The 22,592-nt window shown below is 47.6% G+C and overlaps 1 protein-coding gene across 6 annotated transcripts in view; it reads right to left on the bottom strand.

Annotated features, from left to right (window-relative positions):
- KALRN (kalirin RhoGEF kinase) overlaps positions 1–22,592 on the bottom strand; it is a 683,571-nt gene that overhangs the window by 447,098 nt on the left and 213,881 nt on the right. For all 6 annotated transcript variants that reach the window (XM_055084868.1, XM_055084895.1, XM_055084874.1 and 3 more), the window contains exons 4-5: positions 12,296–12,488; positions 8,383–8,895 (exon numbers count right to left, since the gene is read on the bottom strand). In XM_055084868.1, the coding sequence (XP_054940843.1) occupies positions 8,383–8,895; positions 12,296–12,488 (706 nt within the window). The remainder of the gene's footprint in view (positions 1–8,382; positions 8,896–12,295; positions 12,489–22,592) is intronic.

Genomic DNA, 22,592 nt, shown 5'->3' on the forward strand with positions numbered 1-22,592 from the left:
CAGGTTCTAACCACTGGAGTAGTTACTATTTCTTAGCCATCTTTTTCTCATAAGGATCGGGAATCACATCAATGCTGAACCTGATTTTCCTTACACTTGCCCACATTATTCCCCCATCCAGTGCTTGGGTTGGGTACAGGTCAGCACCTAGCAGAGGACCTGACATAGAGCAGACGCTCAATGTCTGTGGACAAAGGAAGGAATCAATGAATGTTTCTCTGTCACTTCTCCCTGTGCCTCATACAACTTCTCTGATCAGGATCCTTCTTTCCTAGCTCACTTAAATTGCTGCGGACAGAATCAGGGTGACAACCTGGATTCTGGAAAGTACGGTAAACATAGTGTCCGTGTTCTCAGTTCCAAGGGGTCACTATGGGGTCCATAGTGCTATGGGGTCCACACGTAAGTAGAAGACACCTATGACAATTCAGGCCCCTTCCGGCCCTCATAAGAGACCTGGGAGGGAGCCAAGGCTGCCGTGCCCAGCGTTCCTGCCACTCCTTGCTCCCCTCTGCTCTCCACATCCACTTCTCATGCAGGCCTGGCGACTGCAGCAGACACTGGGGCTCAACACGCAGCACAGGGAAGGAAGGAGAGGGAGAAAGGATGTAAGGAGGAGAAAAACAGCTTCGGGAAAAAACACGCACACATGCAGCCTGCAGAACATTGTGACTTGGATTATTTTTGGAATCTAATGTTTCTAATGTTCAAGGGGAGGAAATGAGAAAAAGCAAGTAGAGATTCCCAGGACCAGCAGGCTGGAAATAATACAGGACACTGTGTCCTCTGTTGGGCGGGACACGGACACACTTCCCCGCCCTGAGCCCAGTCAGCAGGGGGGTGGCGGGCAGCGGTTGAGGCCTCAGTAAGAGGAGGGACGCAGGAGCAAGGGGTACCGGGAGCCCTTCTCCAAAAAAAGTAGGAAATTACAAACCACTCAGTAGAGACCTTGCCCCGAAGAAGGTCGTAGTTCTTGGAAGCCTCCCTCCCTACACCGAGGGCTCAGGCAAATGAATCACAGAGACTTGTCAGCACGCCCCCGAGAGGCCCAAACAGTGTGTGCCCTCTTACTACAGCATCAGTAAGGACACAGGTCAGGTGACCACTAGCCTCCACTCCACCCCAGCCCCTCTGGCTGCCTCCTAGGTTGCTGGCATATGTACCCTTTCTCCTGCAGGGCCAGGGTAAGGTAAGGCTGTGTGTGTGTGTGTGTGTGTGTGTGTGTGTGTGTGTGTGTGTGTCTGTGTGTCTGTGTGTCTGTGTGGTGTGTGTGTGTGTGTGTGTCTGTGTGGTGTGTGTGTGTATCTGTGTGTGTGTGTGTCTGTGTGTGTGTGTGTGTGTGTGTGTGTGTGTGGGGGGAGGGGAAGGAGCCCCAGCCTCAGAGCAGAGGGCCCACCTTCCCACACTGCCTACCTGGCTCTATCCCAGGCACACCTCCCAACCTCACCAAGTCTCAGCTTTCCCACGTAAAATGATGTTCACATGCACGCCCTGCACAAAGTAGACGGGAGACCAAATGAGGAACCACTGACTGGGTGACTCTGGGTGGGTCTCTGCTCTGGGTCAAAGTTTTCTATGTAAAAGGAAGGGCTAGACCAGAAAATCTCTAAGGTCAGGGGTGTGAGAACACTTTAAAAACTGACATTCAAACAAATATTTCGTATTATAATGAATACAATGGCACTTCAGTTTGACAAATGACACTGCTGGCTCGAGGGGCGTGCGGGTTGGAGAGGGGGCGAAGGGAAGAGGCAGCGGGCCAAGTGTGGGGCAGGGAGGAGGGCAGTGCACTCCCTCCACACGGCCCCACTGGTTCTTGTCACCCCAGGCAGAAGGAGACTTAGGGTCCTGCTTTGGGCCCTGGGGAGTGATCAGAGCTGTTTATACCTCAGAGGGAAAGGGCAGGAAACAGCAGTGGATATGCTGCCCAGTGACAGGGCATCCTGGGGATGTCCTAAATTGCTCATACGGTCAACAGGACACACACAGCAAACACAATAAGCACGTAACAGTGCAGGGCCCTGCTGCCTACCAGGATGCGCTTCACCCAGTGGGCCCCATATTCATATTTTCTCAGGGTGACTAACATGAAAGTAACGTTATTTTGTTCGCACAGACCTCCAAGAATATCAAAATGCACAGACGTATTTCTTGGATGGACTGTAGGAGTGCTTCTGGCTGCAAGCTTGTAAGAGAATAAGACAAATATGCTCTTTGTTATAATGCACAGCAGGAGGTGACAAGTGTCTCAGATGTAGCAGGTGATCACATCCCCCTGGGGAGAATCGCTTTCCTCTGTGGCTGCTTCAAGGACAGACCCCGTTTTTCCAGAGAACTTTCCATGTGGCGGCTCCCCCAACCCTGACCCATCAGATATGATCCCACTTTGACCTGTGTGCTCCTCTCTTTTGCCTCACCCAGGGGCACCACACAATCTAGTGATCTGGGGAGACCCCATGAACCTACATCATAATTGCCAACTTCTGTCAAAACTCGATTCTTAACTTTATTCCATTAGGGATCACTGAAAATTATTTGGAGCAAGTTCATTTGGAAGGTAGCATGGATCACGCTCTGCAAGGTCTCAGCTGGGGGCGCCGGATGACTGAGGAGTAAATCAGGACTGAAACAGCACAGGGAGAAGGAAGGGAAGCCAAGGTCTAGGGAGCAGCGATGCTGGGCCAGGCAGGGGGCCAGCACCTCCACCCACATCATCCCATCTAATTCTCCTAACAACCCTGGGCAGCAGCTTGGGCTTTTTTTTTTAAGCAGGAAAAGAACTCAACAGATTACGGTTCTATTTGCTGAGAAAAGTTTCTTATTTTCCATCATCCCCCAGGGCGACAACCCTGAAGAGAGAAGAGCCAACTGTAGATATACAGGGGAGAATGAATAGCAAAAAAGTGGAAAATTCCTCTAGAATTGTTGAGCTGTAAAGGGGCTGAGACACCATGTAGTGTGGCCAGTCTCCAAGGAGGGGGAGAGGCAGGCACATTTGGCTTGGGGTGGTGGGGGTCTTTACCAAACTCCTCTGGGGATTCTGATACACCCCCTTACAAGCCTATTCTCGACCACCACCAACCCCCCACCACCATGACCACACGCACACGCTGCCACCCCACCTCCCCCACTGAGACACATTTTCACAGACAGAGAGGATCGACATGAGAACAGTGCCCTGTGCAATCAGGAAAAAGTCAAAAGACACTGAGCTAGCCCAAACTCTTCCTCTTTGTTTTGTTGGGAACATAATTGGGGGTCAGAGGTTGAAGATGTGCCTGCAGTGTCCCAAGTGGTAAGTGGCACCCCAGGACACATCCAAACCCCCATTCACACAGCTCCATTTCAGCACGGACACGGCACCCGTGGGTGTGAACAGACTTTCACCATGCAAGGATGAATATGCAGGAAGACATTTAAAATTAGGTTCTCCACAAACGTATGGACACTAAGGGGGGAAAGTGGGGAATGGGGGGCGGGGGTGGTGGTGGTGGGATGAACTGGGAGATTGGGATTGACAGATATACACTAATATGTATAAAACAGATAACTAATAAGAACCTGCGGTATAAAAAAATAATAAAATAAAATTTAAAAAATAAAATTAGGTTCTCCAAAGGGAGCTTTCCCACAGGCGGCGTGGTGAGGGCAGCCATCAAGGCCAGGATCCTCTAAGCAAATGAGAGGTTCTCATCTGGGCAGATACCTTAGTCACGGAGGAGGTGGGCACCTAAATATCCTCCCAAGTGTGGTGATAAAGATCTTGTCTTGGATGTGCCCCACATGAAACAAGCACAACATGCTGTATAAACGGATAATAAGCATAATTCCAAGACTGGAAACCCACTGGATAGCTGTGTTCATTCTTTCACAGGGGCTTCTCTTACAGGAAGTGGGACTATACTCTCTCTTTCCGGAAGGGCTTTGGGCAAGATTAGAGGGACTCCCAGGTAAACATCAGTATAGCCTCCTTTATTCAGAAGCGAAGTAGACAAATGTTCCTCCATCAGTTAAGTCTAGTTACGCCCCAGAGCCCTTCTAAGCACTTCTCCTTCCCTACAAAGACTGCAAGATTGTGGGCCTTTCCCAAATTAGAAGGCGGATGGTGCAGCAGCTTTGGTACTTTCTGATACTTATGATTGGCATCAGCACACAGATGGGCAGCAGGAGGTCACAACGGCCGGCATCAGGAGGACAAGGCTGGGCTTCCTACAGTGCGTGGGACGTAAACTTTTACATCTCAAGGTCTCTTCCAGTTCTACCATCCTAAGATGTGTCCCAGGCACCCAGGAAGGGGGAGGGAGCTAGGGAAGACCCTCCACTGAGCAGCACCCATCCTTCCCTTTTCCAAGGGGCCATCTACAACGAGTCTACTTAATGATGCTTAACACCACAAACTGTCCCCTAATGGGAAAGAGGCCTCCCTTCTCTCCTGTAATGGGATGTGACTGCAGGGCAGACACCTTCATCACACAGGGTCCACTGCAGCAGTGGGGGCAACTGGTTGTGAAACGGAGCTGCAACGGGAGCCATAATCTGCGCCTGACTAATGAGGAGTGACTGGCCTGTGTTCTGTGAACACAGCGGAGGACAGAACCATTAGTTACAGACGAGAGGGCCCAGGGCCCAGGCAGCGGTGCTCATCTTCCAACAAGATGCATTGTGCGTTACTTGAATCACCTCTGAATTACCCAGCCCTCCCACAAATTGCTCATTAAGGCTTTTCTGTCATTCCTGAGCTGCAATATTCCCCTTCTCTGAAAACTCCCTAAGCACAGAGGCTGTACCTAGGACAGTGAGGTGCGCACAGCAGACGTAAGTAATAATAAATAGGACTTGATGACAACTTGCTGCTCCAAGACAGAAACTCTGGCTCACTCATCTTTATCCAAGTGCCTTGTTTTGGGCTCATGACAGCTGCTCAGCAGAAGTTTATTAAATGAATGGGTGGCCTGCTTTATGAATTATCTGCAAAACAGCGTCCCTCCTCCCTAAATGTTTAATTGGGAGAGAGAATGGCTCCTTCCCCGCCACCCCCAAGATGAGGGATGCATGCATACGGTCATTGCAGAGGTCAGGGGAAGGTGGGGAGGGGTTGTTTCACTACCAAGGCCAGCTGGTAAATGGGGAGCACTGATCATTATTCAAGGCCTGGGAGAGAAGCTGTCACCCACCGGGCCAGAGGGGAGACTCTGTGCCCACCCCTTTACAAAAATAGAAGCTGGGTGATCATCAGACTCCTCCAATTGCCAAGATCTTCCCAGATCTGGAATTAAAGGGCTCGGACAAGCCTCCCACCAGAGAGGAGGCTAAGACGTGGCTCATGCAGGAACTATTTCCTCAGGCCCTTGTTTAGATGAGGATCTGCACACACAACTCTTACCCAAGCCACCACCCTCCTCACCCCCTTTCCAAAACACCAAATAAGTCAAGGGCTGAGGCACTTAGCTCTGCACAGATATTTTAAATTAATCTTGAAGCAATTTAAAAGGACTGTTTTCCTCCCCTGCCCCTCACCCAGCACATTTCTGTGGCAGCTGGGTCAAGCCTGAGCAGCATTTTCGCCACTGACTCAATACCGAAATATTCCTGGGCTGCCCTCTTCCCATTGGCCTTTTACTCCCTCTGTTTTGTTTTAGATAGTCTCTCCCCCACCCCTCCCCCTCTACACACATGCGCACACACACACACACACGTGCACCAACACGCATGCACATACACGTCTTTTTAAGGTATGAGCACAGATCCTAACTTACAGTCCATGCACAGAATTCAGGGATCATGGATTCGAATAGGGAAAAAATACGCCTTTATTTTTACTCACCTCTAACTAAAATAGAGCATCCTCTTCAATTATGAACAGAGGCAACAAACTTCATTAATGTTACCAATACTTGGGCCTCTGACATCAATAGAAACACACACATTCTCATATCATATCAGGGTTGTTTGTCCTGAAATGTCATTTATGGTCATCACTACTTCAAAATTATGGTAGTTATAAGACTTCAAGTCCATCTTGTTGTTTAACATGTTCCTAAAGAAGTACGTATGTTGCTATACATAAAAATTTTAATAACTGTATTTCAAAAATTATTTTCCAAGCCCGTATGTTATTTTGTACATTTACAAATATTATTCTGAGAAGGGGTCCATAGGCTTCACCAGACCAAAGGGGTCCAGAGCACAGAAAGGTTAAGAGCCCCTGCTGTCATATGAGCTTTAGAAGATGGGATCTGAGATTTTCCCTAGAGTCATCATGGGCCAGGGGACTCAGGGGCTAACCAGCAGCATTCAGTGGTAGCGTGAGGCAGACCCTAGGAGCGGTGGGATAGTAGGGTTATTGGATAAGAGCTTGGGTGGGCTTTGGAGACAGACAAAATACTGGCTCTGTCCAACTGGCAGTGTGATCTTGGGCAAGCCGTTTCATCTCTCTGAGCTTCCATTTCCTCCACTATGAATTAGGAATAATAATATACCATACAATTCTCACGAGCATGAATTGAGAGGATATATGTGTAGCAACAACTACTGCTTGGCTGGCTGGCACTTGGCTGACTCTAGGTCAGCCTTCCCTACCTGGGGGCTTCTGGGGCTAAGGTATGTTATGCTGTTTTGTTTTGTTTTGTTTTGTTTTGTTTTGGAGATGGGCACTGTCTGTGCCCTATGTTGGCTTCCCATTTCCTGAACTTGAAGAATGCAGTGAAGCGCCTCAAACTCAGACACATCTAGGCAGACCTAAGTCCCCTACCTCCTCTTCTGTCCCGGCTCACTGAAACAGGCACTCAGGCCAGGATGCAAAGCAGATCTCCTGCTGCAGAGCAGAAGAGACCTCAAGTGAAAAAGAAATGTTCCAAACCCTTCCAACATTGGTCACAGGAGCCAAAGTACCTGCCTCTGGGTTTGCAGAGCATCTGGCTCCTGACCTGGTGTCTCTCCTAACTTGGATATGAGATGGGGATTCTGTAGTCCAAGTGCCCACAACCCCAAATCCAGGCCAGGCCAGGGTCAGACCCAGGCTGCCCGGCCACTGGGCAAAGAGCCCTCAGGAAGGCCAGAGGAAAGCTTGCAACTCCTAAAGTTGTGCAAAAACTCTCCTTTACATACATGTCTCTTCCAAACTCTGGCTTAAATGATGTTCAAAAGTTCTGTTGTAGAAAGGGGCCATGCACTCTTTTAAAATTATACCTATTGATTTTCATGTGATTATAAATGATAAAAGATTGGAAAGCACAGAAAATTTATACAGAGAGATTAAAATCAAGCATAAGCCTTGCCCCTAGAAATCAAAACTATTAATAGTGTGGTGAATTTTCTTCCAGCTATACTTATGTTAGCACACTTACATAAACAGGGATCATAATTATATCATTTTATATCCCGATTTCGTCACTTAAACTACCTAGAGACATTTTCAATATGGGCTCTTAAAAGACACAAAACCATTATATCAGACGCTGTCTGAAAAACTCACAGGCTACTGAGAGTCATGGTATTCCTACGAGTGGTATTGTGCATTTAAATGTGTTATTCTCAGAAAACTGGTACGAGAGCCCCTTTCACTCTTCTTAAAGTGCATGCGGCAGTAAACTCTCTTCTTTAGCTTGGAGAGCATCTAGAGAAGATACTTTTGCATTCTCAGCAAAGAGGCACTGTAATGGTATTTTCCTTTTTCACTTTCTCATATCTCCCTGATAAGGGGAAAGCTTTGAAAATTCACTGCTGGAAAAATATCTTGCTTGACAAAGTGTGCAGCAGCTGAGGGAAAACCTCCAGAAAGAAGGGGTATGGCAGGAAGACAGCCCTGGACTTCAAATGGAAGACAGCTGGATTCCTGTGTCAAGTCTGCCATTGTGGCCCTGAGATCAAAGAACACCCACCACCAGCCACCTCAAAGGACCAAAGGGCTGCGTAGACTAAATGAGACTCTGTATGCGAAAGTGCTTTGTCAATAGTCAAATACACTGCAGGGCAATAACTGCTAATAATAAGTCATGTTGTTGTGGCTGGTAACAGTATTGTTACTTCTGTTGCTCAGCCGGCTTGAACTACGCACGGCACTCCCTGAGAGGGGCAGCGTCCAATAGTGCAAAAGCGTGGACTCTGCAGCCACGCTGCACCTCCTAGTTTGGCCAAGTTATTTAGCCTCTCGGTTTCTTCATCTGTAAAATGGGATGATGATAATACACCTACTTCATAGGACTCTTGACAGATTAAAATAAGTTAATTTACACAAGGTGCACAGAACAATACCTGGCCCATAATAAACACTCCATAAGAGGAGCTTTAAAAAGTTGGACTAGCAGTCTCCATCATTCTCCCTGGAAAGCTATGTATGCCCCCCACCCCAGCCCTGCTCAGGTTTGGCTGGCACCCTCCTACCTTTTCAGCATCTTGCTCGAAGAGCCGCAGCTGGAAGCACTGGTCCAGTTTGAGCTTGCGCACGTGCCACATCTGGTGCAGGTGCTGCCGGGTGGAGTGCAGCTTGTCCAGGAGGCTGGTGATCTTGGGCACCAGGCTCTGGAAGTCGGCGCTGCCCGGGATGCAGTTGCGCCCTGAGAAGCCGTCGCTGCAGCGGATGCACTGCAGCAGCCGCTGCCCCTCCCGGTCCAGCTCCTCCACAGGGGCCTTGAGCACCTTCTTCTTGAGCTGTGTGTGCTCGTCGATGAGCCGCCGCGAGCCCTCCACGTCCACGGGGAACTCCTTCCGGGCCAGCATCTCCTGCAGGTCCTCGAGGCGCGAGAGCAGATGCACGGCACTGTTGAAGAACTCCTCCAGGGAGAGCCGCAGCTCGATCCACTCCTCGTGGTTATAGTCCAGGGAGCCGTCAAACTCCTCTGTCAGCTGGGAGGGGTCCACCAGCTTCGTGAGGCCCTCCACGGACACCATGCTCGTCTGGGATGGGCAGACACAGAGAGGGAGACTCAGTGATGCTGGGGCAAGTCAGGGGAAGACCCCAGGGCAGCCATAGGCAGAAGAGGAAAGTCAAGGGGAAAGGCCAAGACAAGTCCATATAATAATGACCACAGCCTGCCTGGGAAAGGGCAAATGGGAGAGCATTCAGCCCCCTGGTCAGCTAAGATCAGCAGTTTCAAAAGACCAGCTTCCGGGTTCAAAGAGCCTCTCCGCCTGCTCACCATTTGCCATTGAAGGGAAGACTGCCTTTATGTCCCTACTGCCCTCACCTTCCTCCTTCCCATCCCCAAGTCTGCCACAACATGCCTTAGGATGCTAGAATCGGAAGCTGGAAGAACAGACTGAATCTAATTTTAGGGGGTCTAGTTCTCAATAGCTTTAAAACCTAGGATATCCTCATGGTTGGATTAAGTACTGTGGGTCAGTCTTGGGCTGCAAGGGTCTCAGAGGCGATCTTTCTGCCTCTTCCCACAAGCAGATGCCCTTCTCTGATGCAGTGAACAAACAGGGCTCGGGGGACAGGGGGCCTGGGCCCTCGGCTTTCTCTGAGGCCCACAGACTCTTGGAGAGCAGAGTGGAGAATGTGTGTCTCCAGGACACAGAGCAGCAAATGACGGCACAGGCAACCATCCCAACGTACCAAGAAAGATTGTTTCTTTCCTACAGGATTTCTTGATTCTCTCTCCTGGAGAAGGAGAGGCTACTAGAGAAATACCTGGATTCAGGGTCCAGCCCTACACTTACTAATTGTATGAACTGGGCAAACTAAGTTCGCAGAGCCCTTGTTTCGTCCTCTGTGTAATGGAGATAATAATGCTTTTCTCCTAGGGCTGTGCTGGAATTAAACCTGACAGTGTGTAAAGCACCGAGGGCACCAGCATGGAGCACGTGCTCAGTCCCTGTGAGTGCTCACCAGGATGATCTGAAGGCTGCATCCTTACTGGAACCCTTAAAAGCAGTTCATCTCCCTCTGTCTTGCTGCTCTCTTGAGCATCGCCTCCTCTTCTCCCTTTTCCTTCTATCTCCTTCCAAAGGCACAGGAAGGAGCTGCCTGTGTCTGAAACAGCGGTTCTCAAACTCATCAGAGTCCCTTGGGGAGTTTAAAAAAACACTGATGTTCAAGCCCCACCCCTAGAAACTCTGATTTAGTTAGCCTGGACTGGAGCTTGGGCATGGGTAATTTTAAAAGCTCCTAATGTGCAACCAGTGACACAAACCTCTGCTGATCTAGATCCCTGCAACTCAAAATGCAGCCCTCAAACCAGCAACACTGGCACCACCTGGGAGCTTGTTAGAAATGCAGGATCTCAGGCCCCACCTAGACATTCTGGGTCAGAATCTGCATTTAACAAGATCCCCGGGAGACTGTGCATTAAACCCTGAAAAGCCCTGTGTTAGAGCCCTTTCCCCTTTGAATTTGGCTCAAAGTTTACCACTTCCAGGAAGTCTCCCGTGATTATTCACTAATTATTCATTAAGTATCTGCCATTGAACAAGCCTGGACTCGCATCTCTGTAGCACCTCCCATCTCGGTCTGCACTAAGTACTGCATCTGCTCTTTATAAAACACTACTTCATAAATATTCTTCCGAGTTGGAAGCCCCCACCTCTGTCTCCTGCTCTTCTTGTTTAGGAGGCAAAGACAAGCTCGCTCAACTTGGGGTGAAGGAGGTGCAGGGAGACGGGAAATGCTGGGCAGCTACGCTGAAGCAAAAGTTTCAAGACTTGGAAAGATTGTTTCCAGTCGCTTCAGCTAATAAATTTATAGGCCTGTTGTCACCGCTTCTGTATAAACAAACCAAAAATACACAAAGCATTTATTTCCCTACAGGACTCCTAGCATTGGGAAGGGGTTCTGGGGGAGCATGAGAGTTAACTGTTCTTACACCAAGTCAAATTTCTCGTGTTATTTACACAGAGAACTGCCTCTCAGGTGGTCAGGTTGCTGTGCTCAAATCACAACCTGTTGGGGCCACCACCCCACACAAAGGCGCTCCCAGCCCCTGGGGACAAACGTCTGGAATGAGAAGTTGCTGCTAGATTAAGAGCAGCTCTGCCTTTCCAGCACACACGTACACAGGGTTCGTCCTCTTGCAGATGGGGGCCAGAGTTCCGAGAAAGGAGAACAGCTTGGATTTGGCTGGAACAAAGGTTCCTAAATCATCGATTTAATGTGTTGTCATTAAAAATTCTCAGGGGACACATATGGCCTCTAGAAAAATCTAGTTAAAAAACATGTTTTCTCTGAGTATAAAAGTAATACAAAATTGTCAAAAGAAATTAGAAAAACATAATCCAGCCACCTCAAATAAAGCACTGTTAACCATTTTCATGTATCTCTCAGTCTTCCTCTCCATATACTATACTCTTAAAAACCAATTTCAGATTATATTGCCCATACTGTTTTATAAAGTCTTTTTCTTTCCTAAATTTAAAAAAAATTAATTTATTTTATTTATTTATTTTTGGCTGTGTTGGGTCTTCGTTGCTGCGCGTGGGCTTTCTCTAGTTGCGGCAAGCGGGGGCTGCTCTGCGTTGAGGTGCGCAGCCTTCTCACTGCGGTGGCTTCTCTTGTTGTGGAACACGGCCCCTAGGCACGCGGGCTTCAGTAGTTGTGGCACGTGGGTTCAGCATTTGTGGCGCACGGGCTTAGCTGCACCGTGGCATGTGGGATCTTCCCGGACCAGGGCTCGAACCCGTGTCCCCTGCACTGGCAGGTGGATTCTTAACCACTGCGCCACCAGGGAAGCCCTATAACTTGTCTTTTTAAAAACAATATATCACGTGCATTTTTCAATGATACTATTGTTCTAAATATGATTTTTAATGGCTTCATAGTATTTGTATATTAATGTTGCCCAAATTAATGGATATTTAGGATACGAACTATACATATGTGCATGTATAGATATGCATATATGTAAATATTTGTGTATACATATGTGTATATTATTGCAAAAAACACTGTGATGAATATCCTTGTAGACATTTTTTGTTTATAGTTATTAGTTCTTCACCTTTCTGTTTTAATTTTTATATTAAAAATATTTTCCTAGAAGGAGAATTGAGAGATCAGTGGATATAAACTCTTTTTAAGGCATTTGACCCAAATTACAAAGTTGCCCCCCAGAAACAATTGCTCTGATTTACACTCACCAGTAGTAACAGGACTGCCTAATGACTCTGTGCCCTTGGGACAATCTCATGAGCCTCTTATTCCTTCTGAGACTCTCACTGGCAAGGCCACAGTGACCAAGGAATCCTGAATTACCAGCCCCTGACATGTTGGGGACGGTAGGAAGGTGGAGAAGTGCAGGTGAGAAATGGGTGGGTGGCAGAGGGGAAGGAAAACAGGAGCTAAGAGAGAGGTCGGCCTCACCTCGAAGATGAATTTGGAGCTGCCAAAGTTGGTCTTCTGTTTCTGCCAGAAATTGTCAGGTTTGATGATGAGGGCCACATGGATCTCGGCTGGAAAGGCTTCCTGCAGCGTCTTGAGGAGGGGCTTAATGAGGTCCCACTTGGAGCCCCGCATGTCGATGATGACGGTGAAGCCACGTTTGCACACGTCCTCACTGTGGGGAGGTCAGAGGTCAGGCACGGTCACTCTGGGCCGCTGAGACTTTGGAGTACACAGTCAAAAAGCATCTGGAAACCTGCATTCCTCTTTATCTGGACCAACTTTCCAACTTCACGCCAGGTCTCCTGGCTGCCTTGCAATCCAACTCAAAATGTACTGCCTCAGAAAACCTTTTGAGATTAACCCCATCTGACCAAGGACATCTGCCTTCTCCCAGCACTCAGCAAGTAACTCAGCTTTCCCTGTAGTCAACTGCACTTTTTGGGACGTTTACAGTTTCGGTATTCACTATTATGTTTGATTTTCTTTTAATTCTTGTCTCTCTCTCTTGCTCCTGGGTTGAATCATATTTTCTCCATTTGAATACAAGCTCTCTAGAGTCAGGGATGCTGCTGCCCTTAGATCTGCGATGGAAAGTCCTTGGCATGAACGCTGTCCTTCCCCGGGCCCACGTCAATGGCAGCCACTGCTATGCTTTACCACTGAACCCAACCTGGGCCAAAGAAACTTTTTCAGTAAAGGGGTCTAGGCCGATTCTACCAATTGATTAGAGATGGTACACAAGGTATTGATAACATCATTGTATTTAAGATGTATTACTTGTAGTTCAAATTGTATGTCAACTTTGAAAAACTCAGGTTGCCGAGCCATGCTGATTACTCTCAGATGGCCAAGGGTGGGACTGATTAGAACGGTGGATGTGGTCCTGTTGTCTCATGTACTTCCATTATAAGAGTCAGGGTATAAAAAGGCACATTTCAGGAAGTTAAGACAGGGGAAACTACTCTTGAAATCAAGGCCAGATGAAGTGACAGTGACCAACTTGAAAACCAGAAACTAATCGGGCTAAGTGAATCAAGATGTTGCTACGTAACTTATTAAGTAGCAAAATTTATTTAAACACTTGGACTTTATAACTCCTAAGAATTGAAAGAAAAAAAAAACAACGATCAAAACAGTTATAACACCTCAATTTGGAAGAAAGTCTATGTTTTGGTAGAGGGCTTTCCTTCTATCCTTCATTTATTTAACCTGTGTATTTATTTTCTAACTCGAAATAGACTTTGGTTAATTCACATGTTTATATAAATACTGGTGTAGCATTTCCTTAGGTTGTTTGGCTTAATTTCCTATTACCCAGACTGTACTAGCTTAAAGCCCTGTGCATGTTGCACGCCCCACAGTCGAGTACCACCACCTACCAATCGCTTATAGCTACTGGAGGTAAGGCCACAATGGGAGGATTTAGGCTACAAAAGGAAACAAAACCCTGTTTGAGGCTTCATTCTCAAATCTCAGCCAGTGATGAAAATGTCACAGACTTTTGAAGAGACCACAGCTCCTGTGATTGTGTGAATGTCTCAAGCATAAGGCAGCTTATTGGGCCTCCCAGTTACACAGGAAACTCCCCAGGTGAGGAGGGACACTCTTTCCATTTCTTCTTGTTGACACAAAGGATTAGACTCAGCAAGCGGGAAAGCTGAGCCTTTTGTTTCTCCACAAATCCTATATCCCAAAGGAAAGGAGTTACCTCTTCTTCTCTGACACTTATTGAGTCAGTAAGGGGCCAGCATCTTCCATAAATAATTCTCTCTACCTTATTGTCTGAAAGTGATGTGCCTTTTTCTTAAATTACAGAATTTCTTTCCCATTATGAGAAAATACCCAGTAATTATAGAAAAGTTAGAATATTCAAAAATCTGTATAAGAGATACTAATGGTAGGGATTTATAATACTCAGGCCTATTTCCTTCCACTCTTTTTTGTACATGTAATTTGTATAGCATATAGTGTTCTACCTTTCATTGCAACACAGAATTTTTTCTCATGTCTAACATTTCTTTGAAACAGTTACATTTAATGACACATAGTCCATCTAATACCTACACCACAGCTTTTTTAATCATCCTCATTATTGCTTTACAGAAGGGCACATCAGCTTATATATCTACCAGCAATGCTGAGAGTACCCCCCCCACCGCCCCCTTACTGTATCCTCATCAGCACTGGTCACTGAATTTTTAAAATCTTTGCCAATTTTCCAAGAAAAATATGGCATTACATTTAAATTTGCATTTCTTTGATAACTGGCTATAGCTTATTGGCCTGTAAGAATTTCTTCTGTGACTTACCTGATCATTTCTTTTATCTATTTTTCTATGGCAATTTAATGGCTTTTCTCATTGAGCTTAGTTTCATTTAGCCTGACTCACATTTGTTGCATACCCACTTATGCCAGGCACTGCACGGTAACTATGGGTCTTCCATCCCCTTGGAGATGACCGACTTCCTTGTTTACCTGCTCCTCAGGCTCCATCGCTGTTACCGTAATTGTGCTGACATGACAAAACCCTGTCCCTGACAGCAAAGAGTCACTGTTGCTACCAAGAGCTGGAGCTTGACTATCCCAGTATCTAAATGTGGTCATCAGGAATAGCTTACACTCTATTAACGAATGAATTCTGACAACTAAAAGAGAAATAAGGTACTAATACTCTCTAGGAAGTTCTCACTAGCTCAGGAGATGGGGAAAGAGGCCCAGGGGCTGAATGCGGAGAGATAATCTAATTGGCATCTTTCTGCGAAAACAGCTAATCTACCAAGGTGCTTTCTGTGTTTGGTTTGAAACAAGGAACATAGCTGGAGGAGGGAAAAGAACTTTTTATCACATACTTATTGTGCCAGGGATGGTGGTTGGGCACTTGACATACGTTACTTCATTTTATCCTCATGATGGATAAACTTGGCATGGTTATCACCCTGTAAGAGATGATGACACTGAGGCACAGAATTTGCCTAAGGTCACATGACTGGTAAGTACCTAGCACAGAGTCAAAACCAGGACCACTGACTCCAAAAGCCCAAGTTCAGGTCACTATATAATGTGACCCACCATGTTGCCACTACGTGTGGTGTTTTTGTGACTAGGTGTGGGGTGAAGGGTCAGGATGAGGGGACGAGATTAGGGAGCTCATAGGAGATGGGGGAAATTAGGGCAAAGAATCCAAGTGGATGACCTCCACTCTGCAGTCCGCACAATCACAAAATCATAGAAGCAGAAGAGCATGGCATATTCAGAAAGTTCAAGTAATTCACTTTGGTTTAGGCACAGGGGCGAGAGGCTGGGAGTGATGAGGAACTGCTGTCTGAATGCTTCAGAGAGCCCTACTCTGGGCTCCGACCCTCCTCTTGCACACCCTCCCCCCAGGGAACGAGGACACTTGACAGAAAGAGACCATGCTGCCCCCATTCTTTTCTAGACCAAGCTCCTTGTATCTGAAACCCTAAAATTCTCAGCTCAAAGGTCTTTACCTACTTCCTTGGCCCATGTGTGCCTCTCTCCCAAGTCCAATTCCTCAAGGGTAAGGAACACCACCAGTACGAGCACCTCGGCCTGAGGGGCGGCAAAGAGCTGCTATTTGTAAGGATGTGGCTAAAACATGGATGTGCGAGCCGGGGGTCCACGTGCGCGCATGAGGACCCCCGCAGTGGGAGACAGAGCTGGGCTGTGAGAAGGTAGGCAGAGCACAAGCTGAAGGCAGAGCTCCCTGTACTGCCGAGCTCTAGCACGGAACTCAGGAGTCCGACAAATCTGAAGCTGAAGCTGGCCTCCTAGGTCGCTGTGAAGACATGTTTGTCAAGGTAGTAGGGTAGAACACATTTTATCTAACAGTTCGTTAGCTTGCTGTATAAATTTTCAATATTTAGACATAGGGTATGTGGGTTTCCATTTGTACTCCTGCCCTGCCCCGGCATTGCAACGGTAGAAGCAGGGCTTCCAGAGAAGAGGCAGGAGTGGAAGCAGGCCTCAAGTCAGGACGCTTCTTGTACCATGGCAGAAGCGGTGCATTTACCCTAAGGGCAATCAGGAACCACTGAAGGGTGTCATTCAGGGAGGAAACTTGAGCAAGTGATTTGGGAAGACTGCCCTGCAGCTGTGCAGAGGGAGAGTAAACCAGGGTCAAGCAGACTGAGCGGAGAACAGAAGCAGGGAAACCGCCTCCTTTGGACTAAAATGCCTCTTAAGTGAAGTCTTCCTTGGGCCACCCGATTTATAGCTGCAGCTGTCACCTAGCACTCCCTACCTCCCTTCCCTGATTTATTGGTCTCCTTAGCACTTAGTACCATTTGGGTCATGTATTTTTACTTAGTCATTTATTGTCCATTTTCCCTCACTGGAAAGTAACCTCGATGAGGGCAGGGCTGTTTGTACTGATTTCACTACCCAGGGCCCACAGTGCCTGGGCCAGGCTAAGACTCAATACACTGAGGAAGGAGGAGTGGTAGTTAAGGGTATGGAATCTAGAGCCAACCCTCCTCGGTCTGAATCCCGGCTCTATCATTTACCTATCAAGAAACCTTAGGCAAGTTACTTTTAACCTCTGTGCTGTAAAATGTGAATAATAGTAACTACATTACAGGGTTACTTTAGAGGTTAAGTTTGTTAATACACATAAAGCACTTACAATGGTGCCGGGCACGGATCTGTACTACGTGAGTCTTAGCTGCTGGAGGAGACATAGTTGGTGTCCCCCCCACCAGGGCCCCTTTATTGACCACTGTGCCCAGCCCCCAGCTCCATAAGTGTTGCAGCAATTAGCTTATGCCTGAGACCATGTCAGGAGACTTACCTTTGGCTGATGGGTGCACGTTTCCAAAAGATGCCTGGGCAGTTATATCCCCGCCCCAGGGGGGCCAGTGCTTCTCTTATACAGGGGTGCCTTTCCCCTCAAGGCGGGGTAACTCTGAAGTGTGACCTGTGCTCCAGAGCCTTCTCACTCCCCCAGTCAGTCTCCAGCTAGACTTCATCTGAGACCACATCCTTGCTCAGTCCTGACCCTTCCTACTTTGCTCCTCCAACTCCCTTACGAGTCTTTCCTAAAGATCATGCCCTTAATAAATCATCTGTACCTGAATCCCTGTCTCAAGAAACACAGCCACAGTCATACATACATAAATTTCATACATATATGAAATTCTGAAGGCAGTCTGAAATATAGTCTGGAGATTAAAAGAGGAATCTGGGTTGTAAATTTTGACTTGGGAGTCATACTGTGCCTGGCACATAGTAGGTGTTCAGTAACACTTGCTGAATGAATAAATCCATGAACTGTGGCAGTAGATATGCACAGAAGTGGGTGAGATCACCCAGTGAAGCCAAGTAAGATGAAAAGAACCTTCTTCTGAGTCCAGAATAGAACTGACGGGCACATCAATTTTAAGAGATGGGAGAAGAAAGGAGATGAGCCTGAGGAACAAAATGCAGAGAAGTTAGATAAAACTGGGAGAGGAGTGGAAAAGAGAGCAGGGAGGAGAGGATTTCAAGGAGGAACTACAGCGTCAAATGATGCAGAGAGGTAGGTCATTAGCTGAGATGAGAACTATTGCGCTTAGCAGCTAAAAGGCCTTGGTCCGGTTGGTCAGGGCAGTGTCAGTGGGTGCTGGGGCAGGAACTGGGTCGAGCAGGGAAGCAGTCTTCCTGGCTGGTCTCTGAGATGATGGGAGGAAGTGTCAGGATCATCAGAGGTGGCATTTGGTGCACACCCTCCCCTGGCCCTGTCTCCCTGAATCCAGAAACAACCGGGGTCCACACCCTGCTCTTTGGCTACCCCCAGCCCCACAGAGGCTCCCCAGCCCCCCTCTTCCCCAGCCTCCATGCCCCCAGACCTCCCTTCCTCTCACTCAGTGTGCTCACATGGGGAGCAGCTGCAGCAAACCAATTTACACTGGAACATAACTAACAGGCAGCCTTCCTTTTCTCTTTGGGTTATTTACCTTTTCAGGGATATTTCTTAGCCCAAATTAAATTTTCAGGGGCAGAATTTGCATTGTGTATGGTGAGGATGGGAGCAGCAGGCCTTCGAATCCACCTAAGGAGGGGAAAGGAGGGTGAGCGACCCTCTCCATCTCCCACGCCCCCTGATTTAGAGACAGGCAGCCACTGCACCGTCCCCCCTGCCCCACTAGTTTCCCAACTGGGGCTTGAGACCTGGGCCCCCTTGGCCAGCTTCTCACCCTTTGTGATAAATTACGGTCCCTTCCAACTGTGAACTGTTTCATGGACTCCCAGGGGCTCTCGGGCCCAGGACATAATGTATACTGAGTGACTGGATGACTGACCAGATAGTTCTTGTACTCAGTTCTATACCATTTTCTCTTTTGTTCATTACGTCACTGGGGCTGTTTTCACTGAGCAAGACCGTGCTACCTCAAAACAGCATTTGTGCCACTTTATGCCGATGCTTCTCAAACTTTACTGACTTCATCATCACCTAGGACCCTTGTTTAAAATGATGATTTCAGCAACCCCTTTCAGATATTCTGATGAAAATCAGTCTTGGATGAGGCCCAGGAGTCTCCCTAGGTGATCCAAGGACAACACCTAGACTCTCATAGGTGTAGTTTGTGAGAGTTTAATGATACACACTTTGTCTACATCAGATGAGGACCGGCATTAATAAACAGGAGGTAGCACACAACTGTGCAGTCAGAACAATGCTTGCAAGGTGGGCCAACAGCTTTGCTATACAGAAGTCTGTCAAAAATATTAGTGGGTTTCTCTCTCCATAGCCTCATGCTCCCTTGAAGGGAGTCATTTATTGCAAGCCCAGGCTTGTGGGAGGTCTGGCCTTACAGTGCATTTCTCTGGTTCTTTTTGCAAAGACCGAGCTCCTCCTCTGTGAGCCTAGAGAGACTTTCCCTGAAGGGCCTGGTGGCTGCCCTCCCCAACATAGCTGTCTATGCTCAACCAGATGCCCGCTGGAGATCTGCCTTCCCGAGCTTCCCTCTCTACTTCTTATCGTACACCTGACCTGGCAGCCTCATTTAAACTTCTGGGCAAGTTCTGGGTGCCTCTCTGGGTCCCTGTGGGTCCTGCCCACATCCGATACCCCAGAGTCATCTCCTGACCCACTGGGCTGAGAACTCTGTGAGGATGGTCCCAGGTCTGGAGGGCCTCCGTGGTGGACAATGAGGAACCAATGAATAGGCATGTCATCCCCGACCCTCTGCACTCCTAGCGGCCCCACCTCCATGTTAGCAGAGACCACAATTTAGCAGCCCACCGTTAAACCCAGTCCCCCAAAGTGGTTTTATTAGATACAGTTGTTACTGTGGTTTATAACACTTTCAGGTGCCTTTGGAGGAAGCCTTCAGTGCCTTCATTCACATACTCACATGACCTGTCTGCTTGCTGGCCTGTGGATCTGCCTCCTCTGTCTTAGCCACTGTTATTTCCCAGTCCTGTTTCACACATTAGAAGACTCAATGGCCTTAGCTCAGGGAGCAGGGATTAAGGTACCAGTGTCTCGAGCTAAAGGTTGCTCTGGAACCTGGACAGCAGGCCAGAGTACCTGTTGGTGACAACCCCAGGCCAGGGCTTCACCCTGGGTTACAGGTCTGGCCTCAGGGACCCAAGTACCACTTCCCCGCTCCTCAGCTCCTCCCCAGGTTCCTGGCTCAGTGAAGCTGAGATCGTCTCTCTGGATTCCATCCAGGACACATCAGTGAACCACACTGGATACTTCCCATTATCATCTGGCTAAGGGGTCAGATTCAAATGCCACCTTCTCCCTGGGGTCTTCCCTGATCTTCCCCTTGCCAAAACAAACAGCATATTATCCACGCCTCTATTAACATCGTTATTAGTTCTGATGTTGTGTTATGGCCTCTCATCCCTCTGTGCCTGTGGGCTTGCCCACCTCAACCCCATCTTTGCCTAGGCAACTTCTACTCACAAAGCTCAACTCACATGCCTCTTCCTCCAAGGAGTCTCTCACTGATAGACCCCTGCCCCGTCCCACTCCATCCCCACTGGGATAAGGGCTCTTCCCATGCACTGCCATAACCTTGTGCTTACTCTGCATGGCAGCTGTCATGTGTGGGGTTACTACAGCCAGGTTCTGGCTGATCAATTTCTGTATCCCTTACAGAGATTTAGATGCCTTCATGATGAGAGCCTAGTTATGAAGGGGCTTCATAAACAATATGGTGTCATATAATAATATGATATAAATAATATGGTGTCCTATAAATATATTATCCATTAATTCATTAATTTATTCATCTAACAAATATTTATTGAGCACTTACTTTGTGGCTGGCCCAGTGCTAGGCACTAGCGGGAGATGGACACAAGACATTAGCTAGATAAAAAGAATAAATGCAAATTGTGATAAGTCTTAACAACTTATCAGGTGGTCAGGCCACTATGAGGAGATGACATATAAACAAAGGCCAAAACTATGAGAAGGACCTAGTTAAGGGAACGCTGTAGAAAGAATAACACAGGCACAGGGAATAGCCTAGGCAAAGGTCCTAAGGTGGAAAAGAGCCTGTATGGGGGCTGATTCTCCATTACAGTACGGAAGTGGCGCAGTGAAGTCATAAGCGAGCAGGAGACCAGCAGCCAGACCTGGCTCTAAATCTTGAGGAGCTCAAAACCTTAAGCTGGAGAGAAATATAAAACGAGAGCCAAACTTGGAGTGGCCATTTTTGTAAGTTAAAATTGGACATAAACATGTATTAATGATAAAGCTAATCTTATTGAGCACATGAGAATCTATGCCTGCTAAGCGTTTTATATGCATTATCTTATTTATTCCTCACATGAAACTCACCAGTAGCTGCTCTTATTATCCCACCCTACAGTTAAGGAAACTGAGGCCAAGAGCAGTTGAATAACTTGCTAACGTCACCAGAAAAAGGTAAAATCTTATTTGAAACTAGTCTGATTCCGGTATCTGTCATGCTACCTTTCCTCAGAGAGAAACAGAATGCTTGAGCCTGAAGAAACCTGAAAGCTTACTCCTGCTAATCCTTCATTTCAGAGCTGAGGGCAGCAAATTCCAGAGGAAGGAATTTGCTCAGAGTCACACAGTTGGGTGGATGTTTTGGCCATTTGTGTCAGACATCCAGTTGTCGATCTGCCCATTTCAGGTCTTCTATTAAGCCACAAGAATTCTGGGACTGAGACATCAAATAATCTGGTTTGGAGGCTCAGAGTACACTGTTTTAAGTGCTAAAGCTCCTTCCCCAGGAATGAGGAACATCCTGTTCACTCCAGCAGCACACAGATGGCCTGACCCCACTTACCCCAAATCTTGTGATGCCATCTGAGATTTACCCCATACCTATGAATATCTGGCAGAGTCTCACTTGAAACAGCTGCTGAAATAAATGTAACATCAATCCATCCTGGTGGCAAGTGGGGGAGCAGCTATCAGCAATGAGCACCACGCCAGCAGACCAGGGGAGGGGGCAACAAGGGTTTCTGCTTAGTGTGTGCTGCTGGGGGCTGCTCAGTTGGTACTAGCTGCGGGGTACAGGGTGTCAGAATCCTAGTGTTGGGGGCCCGGGAAGGCCCAGCACTTGGTCAGTGATGGAGCAGAAGTAGCTTTCAAATCAGACCTCTTCACTAAGTAGTCCAGGGAAGGAGACAAACTGAACACTGGGGCAGAGGGCTGGACTAGTCGCCGGGGAGTGGGCGAGGGACAGCAAGGACGAGACAGATGGAGGACTTCCTGCTGCACGAGGGCAGCAGGGCCCTGCCACACACAGCTCTGGCCCCCCAGGAGCAAAGAGGCCCAGCAATGCAGGATGACCTGGAGAGATGACGAAGAAGTCTTACCACGGTGTGCGGACAGTTTACCACAAGCAAACAGAAACCAGAACATGGCAGAAGGAAGAGTAGCCCCAAGAAGTCGCCCACTTTGCACTTTCCCTAAAACTGCGCTGTACCCATGTCTCCCTGAAAACATTTTATGAGCTGAATTCTCCATTCAGAATTTGAGGAACAAAAAACGTCCCTGGAGTTCTGAGGAGAAAACGATGCCCTGACCCATTTGTGCCCGAGTTCTCATGCCATTCTCAGGCCATGGAGAGCCCATGGCTGTAGGGTCCAGATTTTGTTTCGATACTTTGTCCATCACACTGATCTGTGTCAACCTGTTTTCTGCTCCTTCGTGCTATTCTTTTTTTTTTTAACATCTTTATTGGAGTATAATTGCTTTACAATGGTGTGTTACTTTCTGCTGTATAACAAAGTGAATCAGCTATACCTATACATATATCCCCATATCCCCTCTCTCTTGCGTCTCCC

Source organism: Physeter macrocephalus, chromosome 1, assembly GCF_002837175.3.
Source record: "Physeter macrocephalus isolate SW-GA chromosome 1, ASM283717v5, whole genome shotgun sequence".
NCBI classification, from domain to species: domain Eukaryota; kingdom Metazoa; phylum Chordata; class Mammalia; order Artiodactyla; family Physeteridae; genus Physeter; species Physeter macrocephalus.